The 20,991-nt window shown below is 41.9% G+C and overlaps 1 protein-coding gene across 1 annotated transcript; it reads right to left on the reverse strand.

Annotated features, from left to right (window-relative positions):
• Positions 1-136: 136 nt before the first annotated feature.
• On the reverse strand, positions 137-20,943 carry LOC120066670 (cholesteryl ester transfer protein, plasma). Its single transcript, XM_039018105.1, has 16 exons — positions 20,740-20,943; positions 20,483-20,597; positions 20,071-20,202; positions 19,795-19,865; positions 19,565-19,652; positions 19,361-19,430; positions 19,045-19,105; positions 18,831-18,922; positions 18,542-18,721; positions 18,252-18,302; positions 17,889-18,038; positions 17,718-17,785; positions 4,388-4,430; positions 4,228-4,297; positions 988-1,073; positions 137-868 (listed from the first exon to the last, which is right to left on the reverse strand). Exons 1-16 carry the CDS (start codon positions 20,879-20,881, stop codon positions 791-793), a joined length of 1,497 nt encoding a protein of 498 aa, XP_038874033.1. The 5' UTR covers positions 20,882-20,943; the 3' UTR covers positions 137-790.
• Between the last annotated feature and the right edge of the window lie 48 nt (positions 20,944-20,991).

Here is a 20,991-nt window from a genome sequence, read left to right on the forward strand (position 1 = left end):
GAAGTGTACCTATGATAAAAATTAAGTAGGAAAACCTGCAAAATTGGCAGTGTATCAAATACTTGTTCTTCCCACTGTATCTCCTCTTACTTTACTTTATAAAACAAGTGTGTGAATTAAAAAGGAGACTACCATCAACCGTATATTAGTTTATTTAAAAAAATGCACATTTCAGTGGGACACTTCAGAGACCAAACAAGTTGGTATTGTTTCCATTCTGAAGCCATCTTCTATCGATCAATGGCTATCTTCCCAGAGGGCAGAGGAACACCTGGTACATCAGGGCAGTTGGCAGAGGAACCGGTTCTACCTGCTCTGTGCCACCTGAACCATGGAATATTAAATTAACCAATCCAATCACAAGACACGAGCGGAAATACCCTACTGCCATGGTCACATTTAACCCTTTACTTACAGTATGCAAATACAAATCATGTTTCTAATTGAGCCAAGTTGAATATCTAATTCAGCTTTAGTGACAAGGTTAAGAGACAGAATCAACCATGTCAATACAGATGTTCATAATGAGTGTACAAAGACAATGACCTTTTCAAAAAGCTTTTAACACATATAGAGTGCCCGATTTGCTATGTGTTTGCACCTGTTCCTGTTTAATGTGAAAATAAAACTAGTAATTGTATTCCCAAGTGTACGTTTATCAACACTTCCACTAATACAGTCATTCAAAACATTGCACATTAGACCTCAGTATACTGTAGCCTACTGTATGTGATTTGATGCACAGGGACAGGGAGCGACTGTGACCACTCCCACCATCTCAATATTAGAATCACTCCAGATTCTTCTTGAGAAATTCCACAAGCAGATGATGAGGAAAGGCAAAGTCTGTCTGGATAATCACAAAACCCTACAGACAGGAAGACAGATGACAATGAATAGTATCCGTTCTGTATAATATTTATTATATTTATTTAACCATTTTATGATGAGTAAGAATGAAGTGAAGGTGTATGTATGAGTACTCACATCCTGAGAAACAACCTGGGGTTCGATGAGATCAAACAGATTTGCTCCCTGTTTGTCCAGTAGTGCAGTTAAACTTGGTTCTAGTTCTAAGACAACAGGGTCAAAAGAGGAACATATTGTTCACAACAACACACTTACAGTGCATTCGGAAAGTATTCAGACCCCTTGACTTTTTCCACATTTTGTTACGTTACAGCCTTATTCTAAAATTGATTTTTTTTTTTAAATCCTCATCAATCTACACACAATACCCCATAATGACAGAGTGAAAACAGGTTTCTAGAAATGTTTGCAAATGTATAAAAAGTTAAAAACAGAAATACCTTACTTACACAAGTATTCAGACCCTTTGCTATGAGACTCGAAATTGAGCTCAGGTGCATCCTGTTTCCATTGATCATCCTTGAGATGTTTCTACAACTTGATTGGAGTCCACCTGTGGTAAATTCAATTGATTGGACACGATTGGGAAAGCCGCACACCTGTCTATATAAGGTCCCACAGTTGACATTGCATGTCAGAGAAAAAAAAAAAGCCATGAGGTAGAAGGAATTGTCCGTAGAGCCCCGAGACAGGATTGTGTCGAGACACAGATCTGGGGAAGGGTTCCAAACAGCATTGAAGGTCCCCAAGAACACTGTGGCCTCCATCATTCTTAAATGGAAGAAGTTTGGAACCACCAAGACTCTTCCTAGAGTTGGCCGCCCGGCCAAACTGAGCAATCGGGGGAGAAGGGCCTTGGTCAGGGAGGTGACTAAGAACCCAATGGTCACTCTGACAGAGCTCCAGAGTTCCTCTGTGGAGATGGGAGAACCATCCAGAAGGACAACCATCTCTGTAGCACTCCACCAATCAGGCCTTTATGGTAGAGTGGCCAGACGGAAACCACTCCTCAGTAAAAGGCACATGACAGCCCGCTTGGAGTTTGCCAAAAGGACTCTCAGATCACAAGAAACAACATTCTCTGGTCTGATGAAACCAAGATTGAACGCCAATCGTCATGTTTGGAGGAAAACTGGCACCATCCTCATGGTGAAGCATGGCAGCATGCCGTGAGGATTTTTTCAGCAGCAGGGACTGGGAGTCTAGTCAGGATTGAGTGAAAGATGAATGGCGCAAAGTACAGAGAGATCCTTGATGAAAACCTGCTCCAGAGAGCTCATGACCTCAGACTGGGGTGAAGACTCACCTTCCAACAGGACAATGACCCTAAACACACAGCCAAGACAATGCAGGAGTGGCATCAGGAAAAGTCTCTGAATGTCCTTGAGTGGCCCAGCCAGACCCCGGACTTGAACCCGATCGAACATCTCTGGAGAGACCTGGAAATAGCTGTGCAGCAACGCTCCCCATCCAACTTGACAGAGCTTGAGAGGATCTGTAGAGAAGAATGGGGGAAACTCCCCAAATACAGGTGTGCCAAGCTTGTAGCGTCATACCCAAGAAGACTCGAGGCTGTAATTGCTGCCAAAGGTGCTTCAACAAAGTACTGAGTAAAGGGTCTAAGTACTTATGTAAATGTAATATTTCAAAAAAACAGTTTTTGCTTTGTCTTTATTGGTATTGTATGTACAGTTGAAGTCGGAAGTCATTAACACTAGTTTTTCAACCACTCCACAAATTTCTTGTTAACAAACAATAGTTTTGCATGACACAAGTAATTTTTCCAACAAAAGTTTACAGACAGATTATTTAACTTATAATTCACTATCACAATTCCAGTGGGTCAGAAATGTACATACACTAAGTTGACTGTGGCTTTAAACAGCTTGGAAAATTCCAGAAAATGATGTCATGGCTTTAGAAGCTTCTGATAGGCTAATTGACATTATTTGAGTCAATTGGAGGTGTAACTGTGGATGTATTTCAAGGCCTACCTTCAAACTCAGTGTCTCTTTGCTTGGCATCATGGGAAAATCAAAAGAAATCAGCCAAGACCTCAGAACAAAAATGTGTAGACCTCCACAAGTCTGGTTCATCCTTGGGAGCAGTTTCCAAACACCTGACGGTACCACATGTATCTGTACAAACAATAGTACGTAGTATAAACACCATGGGACCACTCAGCAGTCATACCGCTCAGAAAGGAGTCATACCGCTCAGTTCTCTGTCTCCTAGAGATGAACGTACTTTGGTGCGAAAAGTGCAAATCAATCCCAGAACAACAGCAAAGGACCTTGTGAAGATGCTGGAGGAAACAGGTACAAAAGTATGTAAATCCACAGTAAAACGAGTCCTATATCGACATAACCTGAAAGGCTGCTCAGCAAGGAAGAAGCCACTACTCCAAAACCGCCATAAAAAAGCCAGACTACGGTTTGCAACTGCACATGGGGACAAAGATCATACTTTTTGGAGAAATGTCCTCTGGTCTGATGAAACAAAAATAGAACTATTTGGCCATAATGACCATCGTTATGTTTGGAGGAAAAAGGGGGAGGCTTGCAAGCCGAAGAACACCATCCCAACCGTGAAGCACGGGGGTGGCAGCATCATGTTGTGGGGGTGTTTTGCTGCAGGAGGGACTGGTGCACTTCACAAAATAGATGGCATCATGAGGGACAAAAATTATGTGGATATATTGAAGCAACATCGCAAGACATCAGTCAGGAAGGTAAAGCTTGGTCATAAATGGGTTTTCCAAATGGACAATGACCCCAAGCATACTTCCAAAGTTGTGGCAAAATGGCTTAAGGACAACAAAGTCAAGGTATTGGAGTGGCCATCACAAAGCCCTGACCTCAATCCTATAGAAAATTTGTAGGCAGAACTGAAAAAGCGTGTGCGAGTAAGGAGGCCTATAAACCTGACTCATTTACACCAGCTCTGTCAGGAGGAATGGGCCAAAATTCACCCAACTTATTGTGGGAAGCTTGTGGAAGGCTGCCTGAAACGTTTGACCCAAGTCAAACAACCCACTGGGAATGTGATGAAAGAAATAAAAGCTGAAATAAATCATTCTCTCTACTATTATTCTGACATTTCACATTCTTAAAATAAAGTGGTGATCCTAACTGACCTAAGACAAGGAATTTTTACTCTGATTAAATGTCAGGAATTGTGAAAAACTGAGTTTAAATGTATTTGGCTAAGGTGTGTGTAAACTGTAACTGTAGTTTGATGAGAATATTTTTTAATTTTAGAATAAGGCTGTAATGTAACAAAATGTGGGTCTGAATACTTTCCATATGCACTGTATATCACAATTAACTAAGCATGAGAGGATGAAACAGTACTCACCGGATATGACGTTTGGGACACCTATTTTCTCCACTGCCTCTTTCAAATATTCAATGTGGGCTTCAACCATCTGGAGAGCATAAGGAAATGAGAAATAAAGCAATGTACCACCGCTACTGGTCACTTAGATTGGGATTCAGTATGCCTATTTAATTCTCACCTGCAGTGTGTCTGTGGACAGTGAATCCTTCATTATGGAAATTCTTTTGTGGGAAGAAGCAAAGTCACATAAGTGTTGTTTCTTTACTTGCACAGACATAGGCAGCAGTGTGAGGTACACTGAACAAAAATTTTAAACTCAACATGCAATAGTTTCTAAGATTTTACCAAGTTACAGTTCATATAAGGAAATCAGTAAATTGAAATAAATAAATTAGGCACATGACTGGGAATACAGATATGCATCTGTTGGTCACAGGTAACTTAAAAAAAAAATGAGGGGCGTGGATCGGAAAACCAGTCAGTATCCGGTGTGATCCCCATTTGCCTCATGCAGCGCGACACATCTCCTTCGCATAGAGTTGATCCGGCTCTTGATTGTGGCCTGTGAAATGTTGTCCCACTCCACTTCAATGGCTGTGCGAAGTTGCTGGATATTGGTGGGAACTGGAACACGCTGTCATACAAGTCGTTCCAGAGCATCCCAAACATGCTCAATGGGTGACATGTTTGATGATTATGCAGGCCATGGAAGAACTGGGACATTTTTAGCCTCCAGGAATTGTGTACAGATCCTTGTGACATGAGGCCATGGATTATCATGCAGAAACATGAGGTGATGGTGGCTGATGAATGGCACGACAATCGGCCTCAGGATCTCGTCACAGTATCTCTGTGCATTCAAATTGCCATCGATAAAATGCACTGGTGTTCATTGTCCGTAGCTTATGCCTGCCTATACCATAACCCCACCATGGGGCACTCTTTTCACAACGTTGACATCAGCAAACCACTCGCCCACACAACGCCATGCACGCTGTCTGCCATCTGCCCGGTACAGTTGAAACCGGGATTCATGAAGAGCACACTTCTCCAGCGTGCCAGTGGCCGTTGAAGGTGATTATTTCCCCACTGAAATCAGTTATGACACCAAACTGCAGGCAGGTCAAGACCCTGGTGAGTACCTAAGAAACAAAAGGTAACTAAACTAAATTACTTTTGCCCCGTAGCACTCACTTCTGTCATCATGAAGTGCTTTGAGAGGCTACATTTACATTTAAGTCATTTAGCAGACGCTCTTATCCAGAGCGACTTACACATTGGAAAGTTCATACATATTCATCCTGGTCCCCCCGTGGGAATTGAACCCTGGTCCCCCCGTGGGAATTGAACCCACAACCCTGGCGTTGCAAGCGCCATGCTCTACCAACTGAGCCACACGGGACCAGGCTAGTTAAGGATCATATCACCTCTACCTTACCTGACACACTAGACCCACTTCAATTTGCTTGCCGCTCAATAGATCCACAGATGATGCAATCGCCATTGCACTGCACACTGCCTTATCCCATCTGCACAAGAGGAATACCTATGTAAGAATGCTGTTCGTTGACAAGAGCTCAGCCTTCAACACCATAGTAAACTCCAAGCTCATCATAATGCTCGAGGCCCTGTGTCTGAACCCCGCTCTATGCAACTGGGTCCTGGACTTCCTGACGGGCCGCCCATAGGTGGTGAAGGTAGGAAACAACACCTCCACTTCCCTGATCCTCTACACAGGGGCCCCACAAGGGTACGTGCTCAGCCCCCTCCTGTACTCCTTGTTCACCCATGAATGAGTGGGAGGCGTGTGTGGCCACGCCACGCCACGCCACGCCACACTGCACCACCACAATTTTTGCAGACGACACAACCATAGTAAGCCTGATTACCAACAATGACGTGTGTCGTGGAAATTCAGTACTGAGAGAGACTTGGTTATTTCATCAAACAATCATATTTTTTAATATCAATTAATTATTGCAATAATGAAACCGTCAGCCCAACAGTCTTGTTCTGACTGCTAGGCTGATAGCCTGAATCATACAGACAATGCACAGTTCATATAGCTAATACCCAGAATGTTTGGTTCCACCACTCCCATATAGATTGGGGGGCACCATAAGCCACTTTGGGCTCATCCTGCCTTTATCTGCCCCTGGCGTTATCTTAACCCCTGGCCTAATTTCCCAGATGCCGGGATGTCTAAGGACCATTGGGGCCTTTGTTCTACTCCTCTCTATCCCAGCTAAACATACACCATATCTTGTCCATGGAATGCAGGCTCAATCAGACCGGAGACATATGTCTCACATGCACCACTAACCATAAAATGGAATGTGGCTGTTTGATTTTTTTATCACAGAGACATCCATCAATTGTCAGCTTCAAGCTATCTCCAGTAAAACCAATGTTCTCGACACCCAGACTAGCTGCAGGAAGCTAGAGTGGACACCATAAAACTCAGCATTAGCAGGACAGAAATATCTTACTGTTTGTTAAGTAATTGTTAATTATCCAACAAATCAGGTAAATATGTAAATCTTTTATCAGACGAGACAGCCCACAGGGAGGAGGTGTGGGCCCTGGCGGAGTGGTGCCAGGAAAATAACCTCTCCCTCAACATCAACATAACGAAGGAGCTGATCGTGGACTTCAGGAAAAAGCTGAGAGAGCACGCCCCTAGCACGGTCCCATCCCACATTGATGGGACCGCCATGGAGAAGGTGGAAAGCTTCAAGTTCCTCGGCGTACACATCACTGATGATCTGAAAAGGTCCACCCACACAGACAGCGTGGTGAAGAAGGTGCAACAGTGCCTTTTCAACCTCAGGAGGCTGAAGAAATTTGTCTTGGCCCCTAAAACTTTACAGATGCACAATTGAGAGCATCCAGTCGGGCCATATCACCGCCTGGTACGGCAACCTCCAGAGGGTGGTGCGGTCTGCCCAACGCATCACCGGGGGCACACTGCCTGCCCTTCAGGACACCTACAGCACCCGATGTCACAGGAAGGACAAAAAGATAATCAAGGACATCAACCACCCGAGCCACGGCCTGTTCACCCCGTTATCATCCAGAAGGCGAGGTCAGTACAGGTGCATCAGACCGAGAGAAAAACTTTTTTTTCAGGGGGCAGATCAGCTTTAATATTGCAGATAGATTGTAGCTTCCATCAATGTAATTGTCTGCATCACTTCTAATCCTCCATATATATTTTTTCAAATATATATATATATATACACTACCGTTCAAATTTTGGGGTCACTTAGAAATGTCCTTGTTTTTGAAAGAAAAGCACATTTTTTGTCCATTAAAATAACATCAAATTGATCAGAAATACAGTGTAGATATTGTTAATGTTGTAAACGACTGATTTTTCATGGAATATCTACATAGGCGTACAGAGGCCCATTATCAGCAACCATCACTCCTGTGTTCCAATGGCATGTTGTGTTAGCTAAGGCTAATTGATCAGAAACGTCGAAAATCTCTTCCCAACTAAAATCTCTTCCCAACTATTTGCAATCTATGTGGCACGGCTGTCCATTTTTTGGTCCTTAAATGAAACTGATATACTTTTTTATTTATCACAATTTTCTTTAACCAATGATGGTCTTTAATGCAGAGCCGACAGACAAGTTCCTTACTTTTTCCCTCTTCCATTTTTGCGATAATGCTGCAATTAGTTGGTTGTAATTTTGGATAGAGCATACATTTCCATATGTTTTTGTTAGATGCATGTGTGACACCAGTCATATTTATAATATAATTTACGAAGATTAGACCTTTAAAATTTTTTTTTTTAAACATACTGTTTTTTTTTTATCAATTAGTATATTTGAGTTTAACCATAATATTTGTTGTATTATTTGTTGTCTTTTCTGGTGGATTAAATTTAAATTGCAACAAACTTTGGCTTGTTTTGAAAACAGCGATAATTGGGAGAGGATTTCCTTTTCAAATAACTGAAAGTGAGAGGTTGTAATCTGAATTAAGGGGAAAAAGGACTTTCTTGAACATAGGGTGAGACATTCTTACTAATTTGCTAGAGAACCAGTTCGGATTTAAGTATAACTTTTGTATGACTGAAGCCTTTAGTGAGAGGTATAATGCATTAATATTTAATAATTAATTGAATAATTCATACGAATTCATATTCATTATATAAATAGGCCCACTTAATTTTGTCTGGCTTGCCATTCCAAATAAACTTGAATATGTTTTTCTCATATAATTTAAAAAAACTGTTCTCTAGGTGTAAGCAAGACCATAAGCAAATAGGTAAACTGGGATATTACTAAAGAGTTAATAATGGTGATTTTTCCACAAATAGAAAGGTATTTACCTGTCCATGGCAGCAAGATCTTATCTATTTTTGCTAACTTTCTATAAAAATGTATTGGAGTGAGATCATGTATTTATTTCGGGATATGTATACCAAGTATATCTACATCACCATCAGACCATTTTATTGGTAAACTACACACTTTTTTTGGTGATCCAATACATGATATAGTACATTTATGATAATTTGGTTATCTAGTTATCTAGATCCTTATCTAATTATCTAGATCCTCTATGAGGCTGTGGAGGGATCCAAGTTGTGGATTTAAAAGAAAACATGAATCATCAGCGTACAATGACACCTTTGTTTTTAAGCCCTGTATTTCTAATCCCTTGATATTATTGTTGGATCTGATTTTAATAGCTACCATTTTGATGGCCATAATACATAGATATGCCAATAGCGGACAACCTTGTTTTACTCCTCTTGACAGTTTACATCTTTCTGAGAAGTAGCCATTATTTACTATTTTACACCTAGGGTTAATATACATAATTTTATCCCATTTTATAAGAGATTCTCCAAAATTGTATGTTCCAGGCATGTATGTATAAACTTCAGTCATACTTTATCAAAAGCCTTTTCAAAGTCAGCTATGAAAGCAGGCCTGGTTTCCCAGATTTTTCATAGTGTTCTATTGTTTCAAGTACTTGCCTTATATTATCTCCAATGTTTCATCCATGTAAAAAGCCTGTCTGATTAGAATTAATAATGTCCGACAATACCTTTTAAATTCTATACGCTGTACATTTGGACCCTCTCTTTCAAAGATTATCCGCCGCCATTGTTGCATCCCCTATTACCAGTCTGTTCAACCTCTCTTTCATTTCGTCCGAGATCCCTAAAGATTGGAAAGCTGCCGCGGTCATCCCCCTCTTCAAAGGGGGTGACACTCTAGACCCAAACTGTTACAGACCTATATCCATCCTGCCCTGCCTTTCCAAAGTCTTTGAAAGCGAAGTTAATAAACAGATCACTGACCATTTCGAATCCCCCCCTACCTTCTCCGCTGTGCAATCCGGTTTCCGAGCTGGTCACGGGTGCACCTCAGCCACGCTCAAGGTACTAAACGATATCATAACCGCCATCGATAAAAGACAGTACTGTGCAGCCGTCTTCATCGACCTGGCCAAGGCTTTCGACTCTGTCAATCACCGTATTCTTATTGGTAGACTCAATAGCCTTGGTTTCTCAAATGACTGCCTCGCCTGGTTCACCAACTACTTCGCAGATAGAGTTCAGTGTGTAAAATCGGAGGGCCTGTTGTCTGGACCTCTGACAGTCTCTATGGGGGTACCACAGGGTTCAATTCTCGGGCCGACTCTTTTCTCTGTATATATCAACGATGTCGCTCTTGCTGCGGGTGATTCCCTGATCCATCTCTACGCAGACGACACCATTCTGTATACATCTGGCCCTTCTTTGGACATTGTGTTAACTAACCTCCAAACGAGCTTCAATGCCATACAATACTCCTTCCGTGGCCTCCAACTGCTCTTAAACGCTAGCAAAACCAAATGCATGCTTTTCAACCGTTCCCTGCCCGCACCCGCTCGCCCGACTAGCATCACTACTCTAGACGGTTCTGACTTAGAATAGGTGGTCAACTACAAATACCTAGGTGTCTGGCTAGACTGTAAACTCTCCTTCCAGACTCATATCAAACCTCTCCAATCCAAAATCAAATCTAGAATCGGTTTTCTATTTCGCAAAAAAGCCTCCTTCACTCACGCTGCCAAACTTACCCTAGTAAAACTGACTATCCTACCGATCCTCGACTTCGGCGATGTCATCTACAAAATAGCTTCCAATACTCTACTCAGCAAACTGGATGCAGTCTATCACAGTGCCATCCGTTTTGTTACCAAATCACCTTATACCACCCGCCACTGCGACCTGTATGCTCTAGTCGGCTGGCACTCGCTACATATTCGTCGCCAGACCCACTGGCTCCAGGTCATCTACAAGTCTATGCTAGGTAAAGCTCCGCCTTATCTCAGCTCACTGGTCATGATAACAACACCCGCCTGTAGCACGTGCTCCAGCAGGTATATCTCACTGGTCATTCCCAAAGCCAACACCCCCTTTGGCTGCCTTTCCTTCCAGTTCTCTGCTGCCAGTGACTGGAACGAATTGCAAAAATCGCTGAAGCTGGAGACTTACATTTCCCTCACTAACTTTAAACATCAGCTATCTGAGCAGCTAACCGATCGCTGCAGCTGTACATAGTCCATCTGTAAATAGCCCACCCAATCTACCTACCTCATCCCCATATTGTTTTTATTTACTTTTCTGCTCTTTTGCACACCAGTATCACTACTTACACACCATCATCTGCTCATCATCATCTGCTCATCTATCACTTCAGTGTTAATCTGCTAAATTGTAATTACTTTGCTACTATGGCCTATTTATTGCCATACCTCCTCATGCCATTTGCACACACAAAAAGACTTTCTTTTTTCCCTATTGTGTTATTGACTGTACGCTTGTTTATTCCATGTAACTCTGTGTTGTTGTTTCTGTCGCACCGCTTTGCTTTATCTTGGCCAGGTGGCAAATTGTAAATGAGAACTTGTTCTCAACTAGCTTACCTGGTTAAATAAAGGTGAAATAAAAAAATAAATAAAAACATTTTGCTAGAATTGTTGCATCACAACACTGAATTGTAAGGGGCCTCCAAATTGTTTCAATGGACTGCATCTTTGTATTTCCCACTTGTACACTTGTATTACTTTCAGTAATAATGAAATCAGACCTTCTTGTTGAGTGTCTGATAATCTAACATTTACATAAGAGTGATTAAAACATGCTAATAATGGTCCTCTGAGTATATCAAAACAGTTTTGGTATACTTTCACTGGTATGCCATCCAGCCCTGGAGTTTTCCCAGACTTAAAGGCTTTAATTGCATCAAGAAGTTCCTCCTCTGTAATTTCACCTTCACATGAGTCAGAAAGACTCGGCTGTTAATTTAAAAAAATATATATTTAAAAAAAAATCCATACAATTAGCTTCGGTTAGAGGAGATGGAGGAGACTGAAACTAAAACATATCCTTAAAGTAGGCCTACTCTGCTTCCACTTTCAAAATATCATTTGGTGAATCATGGGTGACTCTGTCACTTGTAACAAGTTTCAGTAAATTATTTTTGGTAGCATTTCTATGTTGAAGATTTAAAAATAATTTGGTGCATTTTTCCCCATATTCCATCCAGTTTGCTTTATTATTATAATATATTACTCTTGATCTTTGTTGAATTAGTTCCTCCGTTTCTTTTTGTTTTTCCTCTAACTTATTCTGAGCCTCTATGGTACAGTTTTTATTGCTACCTATCTATTCTGTTAGTCTTTCTATTTCCTTTATTAGTTGGACTCCTTTGACCTAAATTGCTTTTGTTTTAGAGATGAGTACTCAATTGCATGGCCTCTAAAGGCACATTTAAAAAGTGTCCCATACAATAAGGGGATCTGCTGTATGTTATGTCTGAAACATTGTTATAAATAACTCTGTACTAGTTAAAAAACAAGTTATCATTCAAAAGGCTATGATTAAATGTCCAATATCCTCGCCCATGTGGAAATTCAGTAAGAGTAATGTATATGCCAATTATCTGATGGTTCGACAGCATTCTATCCCCTATCAACACCGTTTTTACTTTTGGTGCCAATGAGAATGACATAAGAAAGAAGTCAAGACAACTAGCTTGATTGAGCCTCCGCCATGTTTTTTTATTTAACTAGGCAAGTTAGTTAAGGCCTACCCCGGCCAAACCCTAACCTGGACAACACTGGGCCCAATTGTGCGCTGCCCTATAGGACTCTCAATCATGGCCGGTTGTGATACACCCTGGAATCGAAACAGGGTCTGTAGTGACGCCTCTAGCACTGAGATGCAGTGCCTTAGACCGCTGCACCACTTGGGAGCCCCTGTATATCTCACTAGGTCAGGATATTTAAGCCTCCATATATCCACCAGTTCCATGACATTCATGATTTCCTTAAGAGCACGAGGGTGATAGTTCGTAATGTGATTTTGATTACGGTCCATTAAGATATTTAAAACAGTATTACAATCTCCCACCATGATAATAGAGTCTTGTATTGCTTGCAGGGTTGATAATTTATTATATATATTTTCAAAGAAGTGTGAAAAGGTTAATGAGCCATTCTGTTTATGGTCCAATAACGTATTTAAAATCATCCATCTACCTTGCGGATCTGTTTGGACAATTTGCACATTCGGATCAAAATTACTGTTAATTAATATCATCGCCCCTTTCGAGTTACTTTGCCAATGGGAGAAGTATATTTCACCCCCCCACGTCATTTAAAATTGTTGAATGAGTTTCCTGTAAACATGAGATATTATATTCCTTCTCTTTGAGCCAGGTAAATATTGTTCTTCTTTTCTTATTATTTGCTAAGCTATTACAATTATAATTGGCTATCCTTATTTCACCATTTACCATGAGATACAAGTTTCAAATCTATTTATCATAATACAGTGGGGCAAAAAAGTATTTAGTCAGCCACCAATTGTGCAAGTTCTCCCACTTAAAAAGATGAGAGAGGCCTGTAATTTTCATCATAGGTACACTTCAACTATGACAGACAAAATGAGAAAAAAAATTCCAGAAAATCACATTGTAGGATTTTTTAATGAATTTATTTGCAAATTATGGTGTAAAATAAGTATTTGGTCACCTACAAACAAGCAAGAGTTCTGGCTCTCACAGACCTGTAACTTCTTCTTTAAGAGGCTCCTCTGTCCTCCACTCGTTACCTGTATTAATGGCACCTGTTTGAACTTGTTATCAGTATAAAAGACACCTGTCCACAACCTCAAACAGTCACACTCCAAACTCCACTATGGCCAAGACCAAAGAGCTGTCAAAGGACACCAGAAACAAAATTGTAGACCTGCACCAGGCTGGGAAGACTGAATCTGCAATAGGTAAGCAGCTTGGTTTGAAGAAATCAACTGTGGGAGCAATTATTAGGAAATGGAAGACATACAAGACCACTGATAATCTCCCTCGATCTGGGGCTCCACGCAAGATCTCACCCCGTGGGGTCAAAATGATCACAAGAACGGTGAGCAAAAATCCCAGAACCACACGGGGGGACCTAGTGAATGACCTGCAGAGAGCTGGGACCAAAGTAACAAAGCCTACCATCAGTAACACACTACGCCGCCAGGGACTCAAATCCTGCAGTGCCAGACGTGTCCCCCTGCTTAAGCCAGTACATGTCCAGGCCCGTCTGAAGTTTGCTAGAGAGCATTTGGATGATCCAGAAGAAGATTGGGAGAATGTCATATGGTCAGATGAAACCAAAATAGAACTTTTTGGTAAAAACTCAACTCGTCGTGTTTGGAGGACAAAGAATGCTGAGTTGCATCCAAAGAACACCATACCTACTGTGAAGCATGGGGGTGGAAACATCATGTTTTGGGGCTGTTTTTCTGCAAAGGGACCAGGACGACTGATCCGTGTAAAGGACAGAATGAATGGGGCCATGTATCGTGAGATTTTGAGTGAAAACCTCCTTCCATCAGCAAGGGCATTGAAGATGAAATGTGGCTGGGTCTTTCAGCATGACAATGATCCCAAACACACCGCCCTGGCAACGAAGGAGTGGCTTCGTAAGAAGCATTTCAAGGTCCTGGAGTGGCCTAGCCAGTCTCCAGATCTCAACCCCATAGAAAATCTTTGGAGGGAGTTGAAAGTCCGTGTTGCCCAGCAACAGCCCCAAAACATCACTGCTCTAGAGGAGATCTGCATGGAGGAATGGGCCAAAATACCAGCAACAGTGTGTGAAAACCTTGTGAAGACTTACAGAAAACGTTTGACCTCTGTCATTGCCAACAAAGGGTATATAACAAAGTATTGAGATAAACTTTTGTTATTGACCAAATATTTATTTTCCACCATAATTTGCAAATAAATTCATAAAAAATCCTACAATGTGATTTTCTGGATTTTTTTTCCTCATTTTGTCTGTCATAGTTGAAGTGTACCTATGATGAAAATTACAGGCCTCTCTCATCTTTTTAAGTGGGAGAACTTGCACAATTGGTGGCTGACTAAATACTTTTTTGCCCCACTGTATATGTTTGTAAATTTACCATTAAAAAGTACCATAGTGATTGAGTATCCATATAGCTGTACCATGATATTTGCATTGCTACTAAGTAACCCTCCAATTGTTCTCCACTATTCCACCCGCTAAAGCCCCTCCCCATCCCAAGTTGGGTTGTCATCCCAGTAACCGGCAGACCACCCCAGTCCCTCCGGATCCCTAGGCCTCCCCAGAGAGGCCAGGACCCATCCTTTGAAAAGAGCACACAGTGCCACCCACAGAACAGAAGCAGATCAACCGCTAAAAGTATTTCCAATGCTCTCACCTCAATTTGCGTCATATATAGCTATTAAAAATATTTATATATTCAAATATCTTGCGTATCTTAATTTCCATCATTAACAATTAATATGCATAATAATGTTGACAGTTCATGCAAAGGGTTGTTACCTGTAACCAGGATTGCCAATGCATTACATTTTTGTCAAGCAATTATTATTTTAGCAAAGATTTGTGATTCCTCCAATATTGTCCCTAACATCCTTACCCCCTTGCAACAGATGTGGTATATACACACACAAACACACACTCTTACACACTCAACCCCGTTCCCCCACAATCAACCATAAGCTCAGATGCTCAGTGGTTGTTACATTCCAGAGCCCAACTCAAGAAAGGACCTGATTTACGAATGCATATACAGTTACAGCTGTTTGAGAAAGCATGCAAGACTTAACCAGTGTCAAGTCCTAGGTGATGGAGATCCATCCCATTCCCCTGAAACACACACACACTGGTCCCCGTTGTGACCATTTCCCCAAGCATCTCTGTGCAGTCAGACCTTTGATTATTTTGTGCCACCAGGGCCACAATAACATGCCCCCGCTCTGATTGTCCGAGTGTGACCCCCTCCCCATGGGTTACTGCAGCCAGTGTTGCGAGCACAGCTTCTATCTCAAGGCCATCAGACTTTAAAAATAGCCATCACTAGATGGCTACCACCTGGTTATTCAACCCTGCACCTTAGATGCTGCTACCCTATATACATAGACATGGAATCACTGCTCACTTTAATAATGGAACACTAGTCACTTTAATAATGTTTACATACTGCTTTACTCATTTCATATGTATATACTGTATTCTAATATACTGTATTTTAGTCAATGCCACTCCGACATTGCTCGTCCTAATATTTATACAGTACCAGTCAAAAGTTCAGACACATGGCCTCCGGAGCGGCACGGCAGTCTAAGGCACTGCATCGCAGTGCTAGCTGTGTCACTATAGATCCTGGTTTGATTCCAGGCTGTGTCGCAGCCGACCGGGAGACCCATGAGGCGGCACATAATTGGCACAGCGTCGTCCTGGCTAGGGGAGGGTTTGGCCGGCCGGGATGTCCTTGTCCCATCTCGCTCTAGCGACTCCTGTGCGGTGCCGGGCGCAACAACGCTAACACGGTTGCCAGGTGTACTGTGTTTCCTCCGACACATTGCTGCGGCTGGCTTTCGGGGTTAAATGGGCAGTGTGTCAAGAAGCAGTGCAGCTTGGCCTGGTCGTGTTTCTGAGGACACACGGCTCTCGACCTTCGCCTCTCCCGAGTCCGTACGGGAGTTGCAGCGATGGGACAAGACTGTCACTACCAATTGGACACCACCAAAAAAGGGGTAAAAAAATAAAATAATTCCAGATTGACTGACCTTCATGTCTTAAATGATGGACTGTCATTTCTCTTTGCTTATTTGAGCTATTCTTGCCATAATATGGACTTGGTATTTTACCAAATAGGGCTATCTTCTGTATACCACCCCTATCTTGTCACAACACAACTGATTGGCTCATACGCATTAAGAAGGAACTGTTTAACTGTTAATTGAAATGCATTCCAGGTGACTACCTCATGAAGCTGGTTGAGAGAATGCCAAGCGTGTGTAAAGCTGTCATCAAGGCAAGGGTGGCTACTTTGAAGAATCTGTGTTTAACACATTTTTGGTTATTACATGATTCCATGTGTTATTTCATAGTTTTGATGTCATCACTATTATTCTACTATGTAGAAAATAGTAAAAACAAAGAAAAACCCTTGAATGAGTAGGTGTGGACAAACTTTTGACTGGTACTGTATATTTCTTAATTCCATTATTTTACTTTTAGATTTGGGTGTATTGTTGTGAATTGTTAGATATTACTGCACTGTTGAAGCTAGGAACAAAAGCATTTCGCTACACCCGCAATATCATCTGGTAAATATGTGTATGTGACCAATAAAATTTGATTAGAGATTTGATTTGAGCATGCAGATGAGCTTCCCTGAGACGGTTGCTGACAGTTTGTGCAGAAATTCTTCAGTTGTGCAAACCCAGTTTCATCAGCTGTTCGGGTGGCTGGATTCAGACCATCCCTCAGGTGAAGAAGCCAGATGTGGAGGTTCTGGGCTGGCGTGGTTACATGTGGTCAGCATTTGTGAGGCCGGCGTTGAAGGCGGCTTATGGTAGAGAAATTGACATTAAATTCTCTGGCAACAGCTCTGGTGGACATTCCTGCATTCAGCATGCCAATTGCATGCTTGCTCAAAACTTGAGATATCTGAGGCATTGTGACAAAACTGGACATTTTAGAGTGGCCATTTATTGTCCCCAGCACTAGGTGCACATGTGTAATGATCATGCTGTTTAATCAGCTTCTTGATACGCCACATCTGTCATGTGGATGGATTATTTTGGCAAAGGAGAAATAGCAGGGATGTAAACAAATTTGTAGCCAAAATTTGAGAGAAATAAGCTTTTTGTGCATATCGAACATTTCTGGGATCTTTTATTTCAGCTCAGGAAACATGGGACCAGCACTTTACATGTTGCGTTTATATTTTTGTTCCGTATACTTGTTAGTAAACTGCCATGCAATCAGAAAGGGTTTTACTAAACCATTACAGTCTGTATCCCTTATAGAGGCACAGTGGAGTCAGTATCACAAGAACAATTAAAAGCATGGTCTTCATGTAATGCCTTTACTCACATATGCAGTTCATATACATGTGTATGTACATGTTCACTACAGTATAGGCGCGTAAATGAACTCACTGTGATGTTGTAGCGATTAGGATCAGTTTCTTCTTGGCGTAGGAAGCAGTCACAACAACCTCCACCTCCTAGACAACGAAAAATAAACATTCAGCTACTCTTCTTGGACACATTACTGTCTGATGCTAGGTTATCATTTAAAACATTAAAACAAGTGTTTGTTTGGCTGACCATCTCAAAGTAAAGTCCTGGGATGTCCTCAGCTCCGCTGGTCAGCTCTGCTGCAGCCACAGCTCTGACAGAGGTGCCCATTGGGGTTGTCCACAGGTGAGGCACTGACACACTCCACACCCTCAGCACTGGCTCCTCAGAGGACAGAAACTGACAAAGGGATACAGAGAGACAGGTTTCATACAGGCACAGACAGATAGAAACACTGACTTACCTGTGTACACAATATAAGAGGTTTGAAATACAATGAAACTCAAAACACCACTAAATTGCAGAGGCCAAGATAGGTCGCATGGTCTGTGGAGCTGATAAAAGCATGTTGTGTCTGTCTGAGGACTGTCCTGAGTGGGTTTGTCACATTACCTGGCTTAGGAACTCTGGAATGGGGGTAGACAAATTTGTCTTAAACAGTTCCTGAAAAGAAATTGACCATGTTAAATAACTGGCATACATTAAAACAAACACAGTAATTCAGCTTGTAATGAACAAGAATTTCATTGCCTGTCACAGTGCTACAGTCAGTTTCCCTGCCTCTACCATATTGTAACACACCGTGGACCAAACCCCAACAAAAGTCCTGATTACTGTTTTCCTGATAAATGCTGCCTTGGACACTAGTCCACATGACTTCCACTAGTCTGGTAGACACCTACTGTGAGCTCCAGGCCAGAGATGTTGAGGACAAAACGTCTATCTTGGTGGGCAGCTGTAATCAGGGGGTTGAAGACCTCATCAGAGATCCAGAAGTACAGCATGCGGTCCTCTGTCAGTTGGCTGGGGTCGAATACAGACTCATTGATGACAGCTGTCACGTTGTTGTATTTGGCCAGACCCTGGACATCATGGGAAGACAGAAGAAATTAGACATATAATAACAATTGGTATTGTGCATCATCATGTACAATGAATATGGATGCTAGATAATAAAGGGATATACAGTACCTTGTGGTATGATTCAATGTAATTGGATGTGATGACAGGGGCAGAAGTTACTCCAATATCCATGCTGATGTCACCATCACTAAGGAATTGCTCTGTGGGAATCAACACGGGGATGTAAACATAGTCACTGACAGATATTCTAAATAAGAGAAAGTCTTGTTACCTCTATAGGCTTTGTGTGTTATCTACCCAGGCTCCCCAAACGTGTCCATACCTGCTTGCTCCTGTATAAAGTCAGCCAATATGTTTGCCACATTATTGATCTCCTTACAGATCTAAGATGAAGAAAACAGGGACATTGTTTCATTTTATGTTGCAGCTGACGTGACAATGTTTTTGCTGGGTTGCATTAACAAGACAGTAGAGGGCAGAGTTGAGCCATCAGTGAGGCCTCTGTCCAATACCTTGATACGCTGCAGGTTTATTTAACTAGGCAAGTCAGTTAAGAACAAATTCTTATTTACAATGACGGCCTACCCTAGATCCAACAGTACATTATTCTCCTATATTTCCCTCTAATCATCACTCACCTGGCTTTTAATAACCAGCTTCACAGTGAAGGTGATGAAGTTTGTGAACAGCCTCTTGAGCCAGCCAGGCCTAAAGCCAGAATGTAAAGCACAGGGTTTGTCCTTCATGTCGCAGTTACTTCCCTTGAAGGAAGAGGACATTACAAATATACCATTTTACACTATGTGTATAAAACTATCTGGGTTCCAGAACGTGCCACTTACTCCCTGTCTCCCTGCAGCAGGAGATCCAGCTTGTGGAACGTGAGGTAGCAGTCTGATGTGTCTGCAGCAACTTTCCCCTTTCCACAATCTGAGACAGAGAAAGCACATGATCACTGGCAGGAAATACATTACAAAAGGTAAGATAAGATTCCTGTAAACTCTTAGGAAGAATGAGAAGGAAGAGTGAACATTGAACACCACAAAAACAATGGGCAGAAAAAGGTACTTACAGAGTTTGGGGTTAATGCCAAGATCAATGTGCGAATCAATTTCAAAATCTACTGAATGTCCCACATTGACACTGCAAAACAGATTACACATGGCAGTGTCATGACCACGCAGCTATTCAAGGTCAACATACAAAACTTCAGTAGTAGCCAACATGACATTTGGATAAATCACAACATACGTAACTGTAAGATCTAGAAAGTTATATCTAATCATATCACAAACTATTTCCATCCCTCTCATCCTCCCTGTTCACAATGACTGATGGAAGGACTCACAGCCAGCTTCCATATCCATACTGGATGGTTCCCTTGAAAACAGCAGACACGTTGGAGATGGCAATCTCAATGCCTTCACCTGCTATGAGCTCAAACTCACTCCGCCCAATCGACAGGTTATGGATCTCCAGACTGAGAGGGCAAAGGTCAGGAGAGGACATTATTATTGGTTGTTCATTTTAGTAAGAATAAAGGAGCAAACCAACAAAGCAATGGCAACATTGTTGACATTCAATCTGTTATTGATTGAAAATGAGTGCTTATGCATTCATCCAATCATGTGTCATATACATGATCTATGGTAAGTGAATACAGGATAAAAGGAGAGCATGTGAGGTAATGGAGGAGGATGAAAGGAACAGCATAAGCGCGTGCATGTGGTGCAGGTACACTGACTGTCGGGTCCACTCACTTGGCAAGCCCATATTTCACCTTTCCAACAAAGATAATAGACTTCTCGTTGCTGATGCTTGGATATTTGGCATGCTGGAATGCAGCCTGGATGACCTTGGTCGTCTTTTCATTTACTGAAGAGAAAATACACAATTTATCTATATATAGACTAAAGACAATACTTAACAAAACAGTTAACTACCCTGACAGTAACAGTTCTAGTGAAAAACATTTGAGAGAACACCATAGGGAGACAGGAATAAATAAGATACTCACAGACCACCGCTGCAGGGTAGGTCAGCCTACAGACAGCCCCAGTGAACCTGTATGCAGAGGCTGGCTCCAGACAGGACCGGGACATCACAACCAGGCCCAGGAACAGCAGCAGGACTGGGAGTGTCATCACACACTTATCCATCTCACCAGTAGCTAAATGAACACTGACTTCAAACTGGATCCCAGAGCTGTGTAGTGCCTCCTCAGAACCTCTGAACTAACTGATCCAGGCTGTGTTGAGCATGCACAAGA

This window comes from Salvelinus namaycush, chromosome 21 (genome assembly GCF_016432855.1).
Source record: "Salvelinus namaycush isolate Seneca chromosome 21, SaNama_1.0, whole genome shotgun sequence".
NCBI classification, from domain to species: Eukaryota; Metazoa; Chordata; class Actinopteri; order Salmoniformes; family Salmonidae; genus Salvelinus; species Salvelinus namaycush.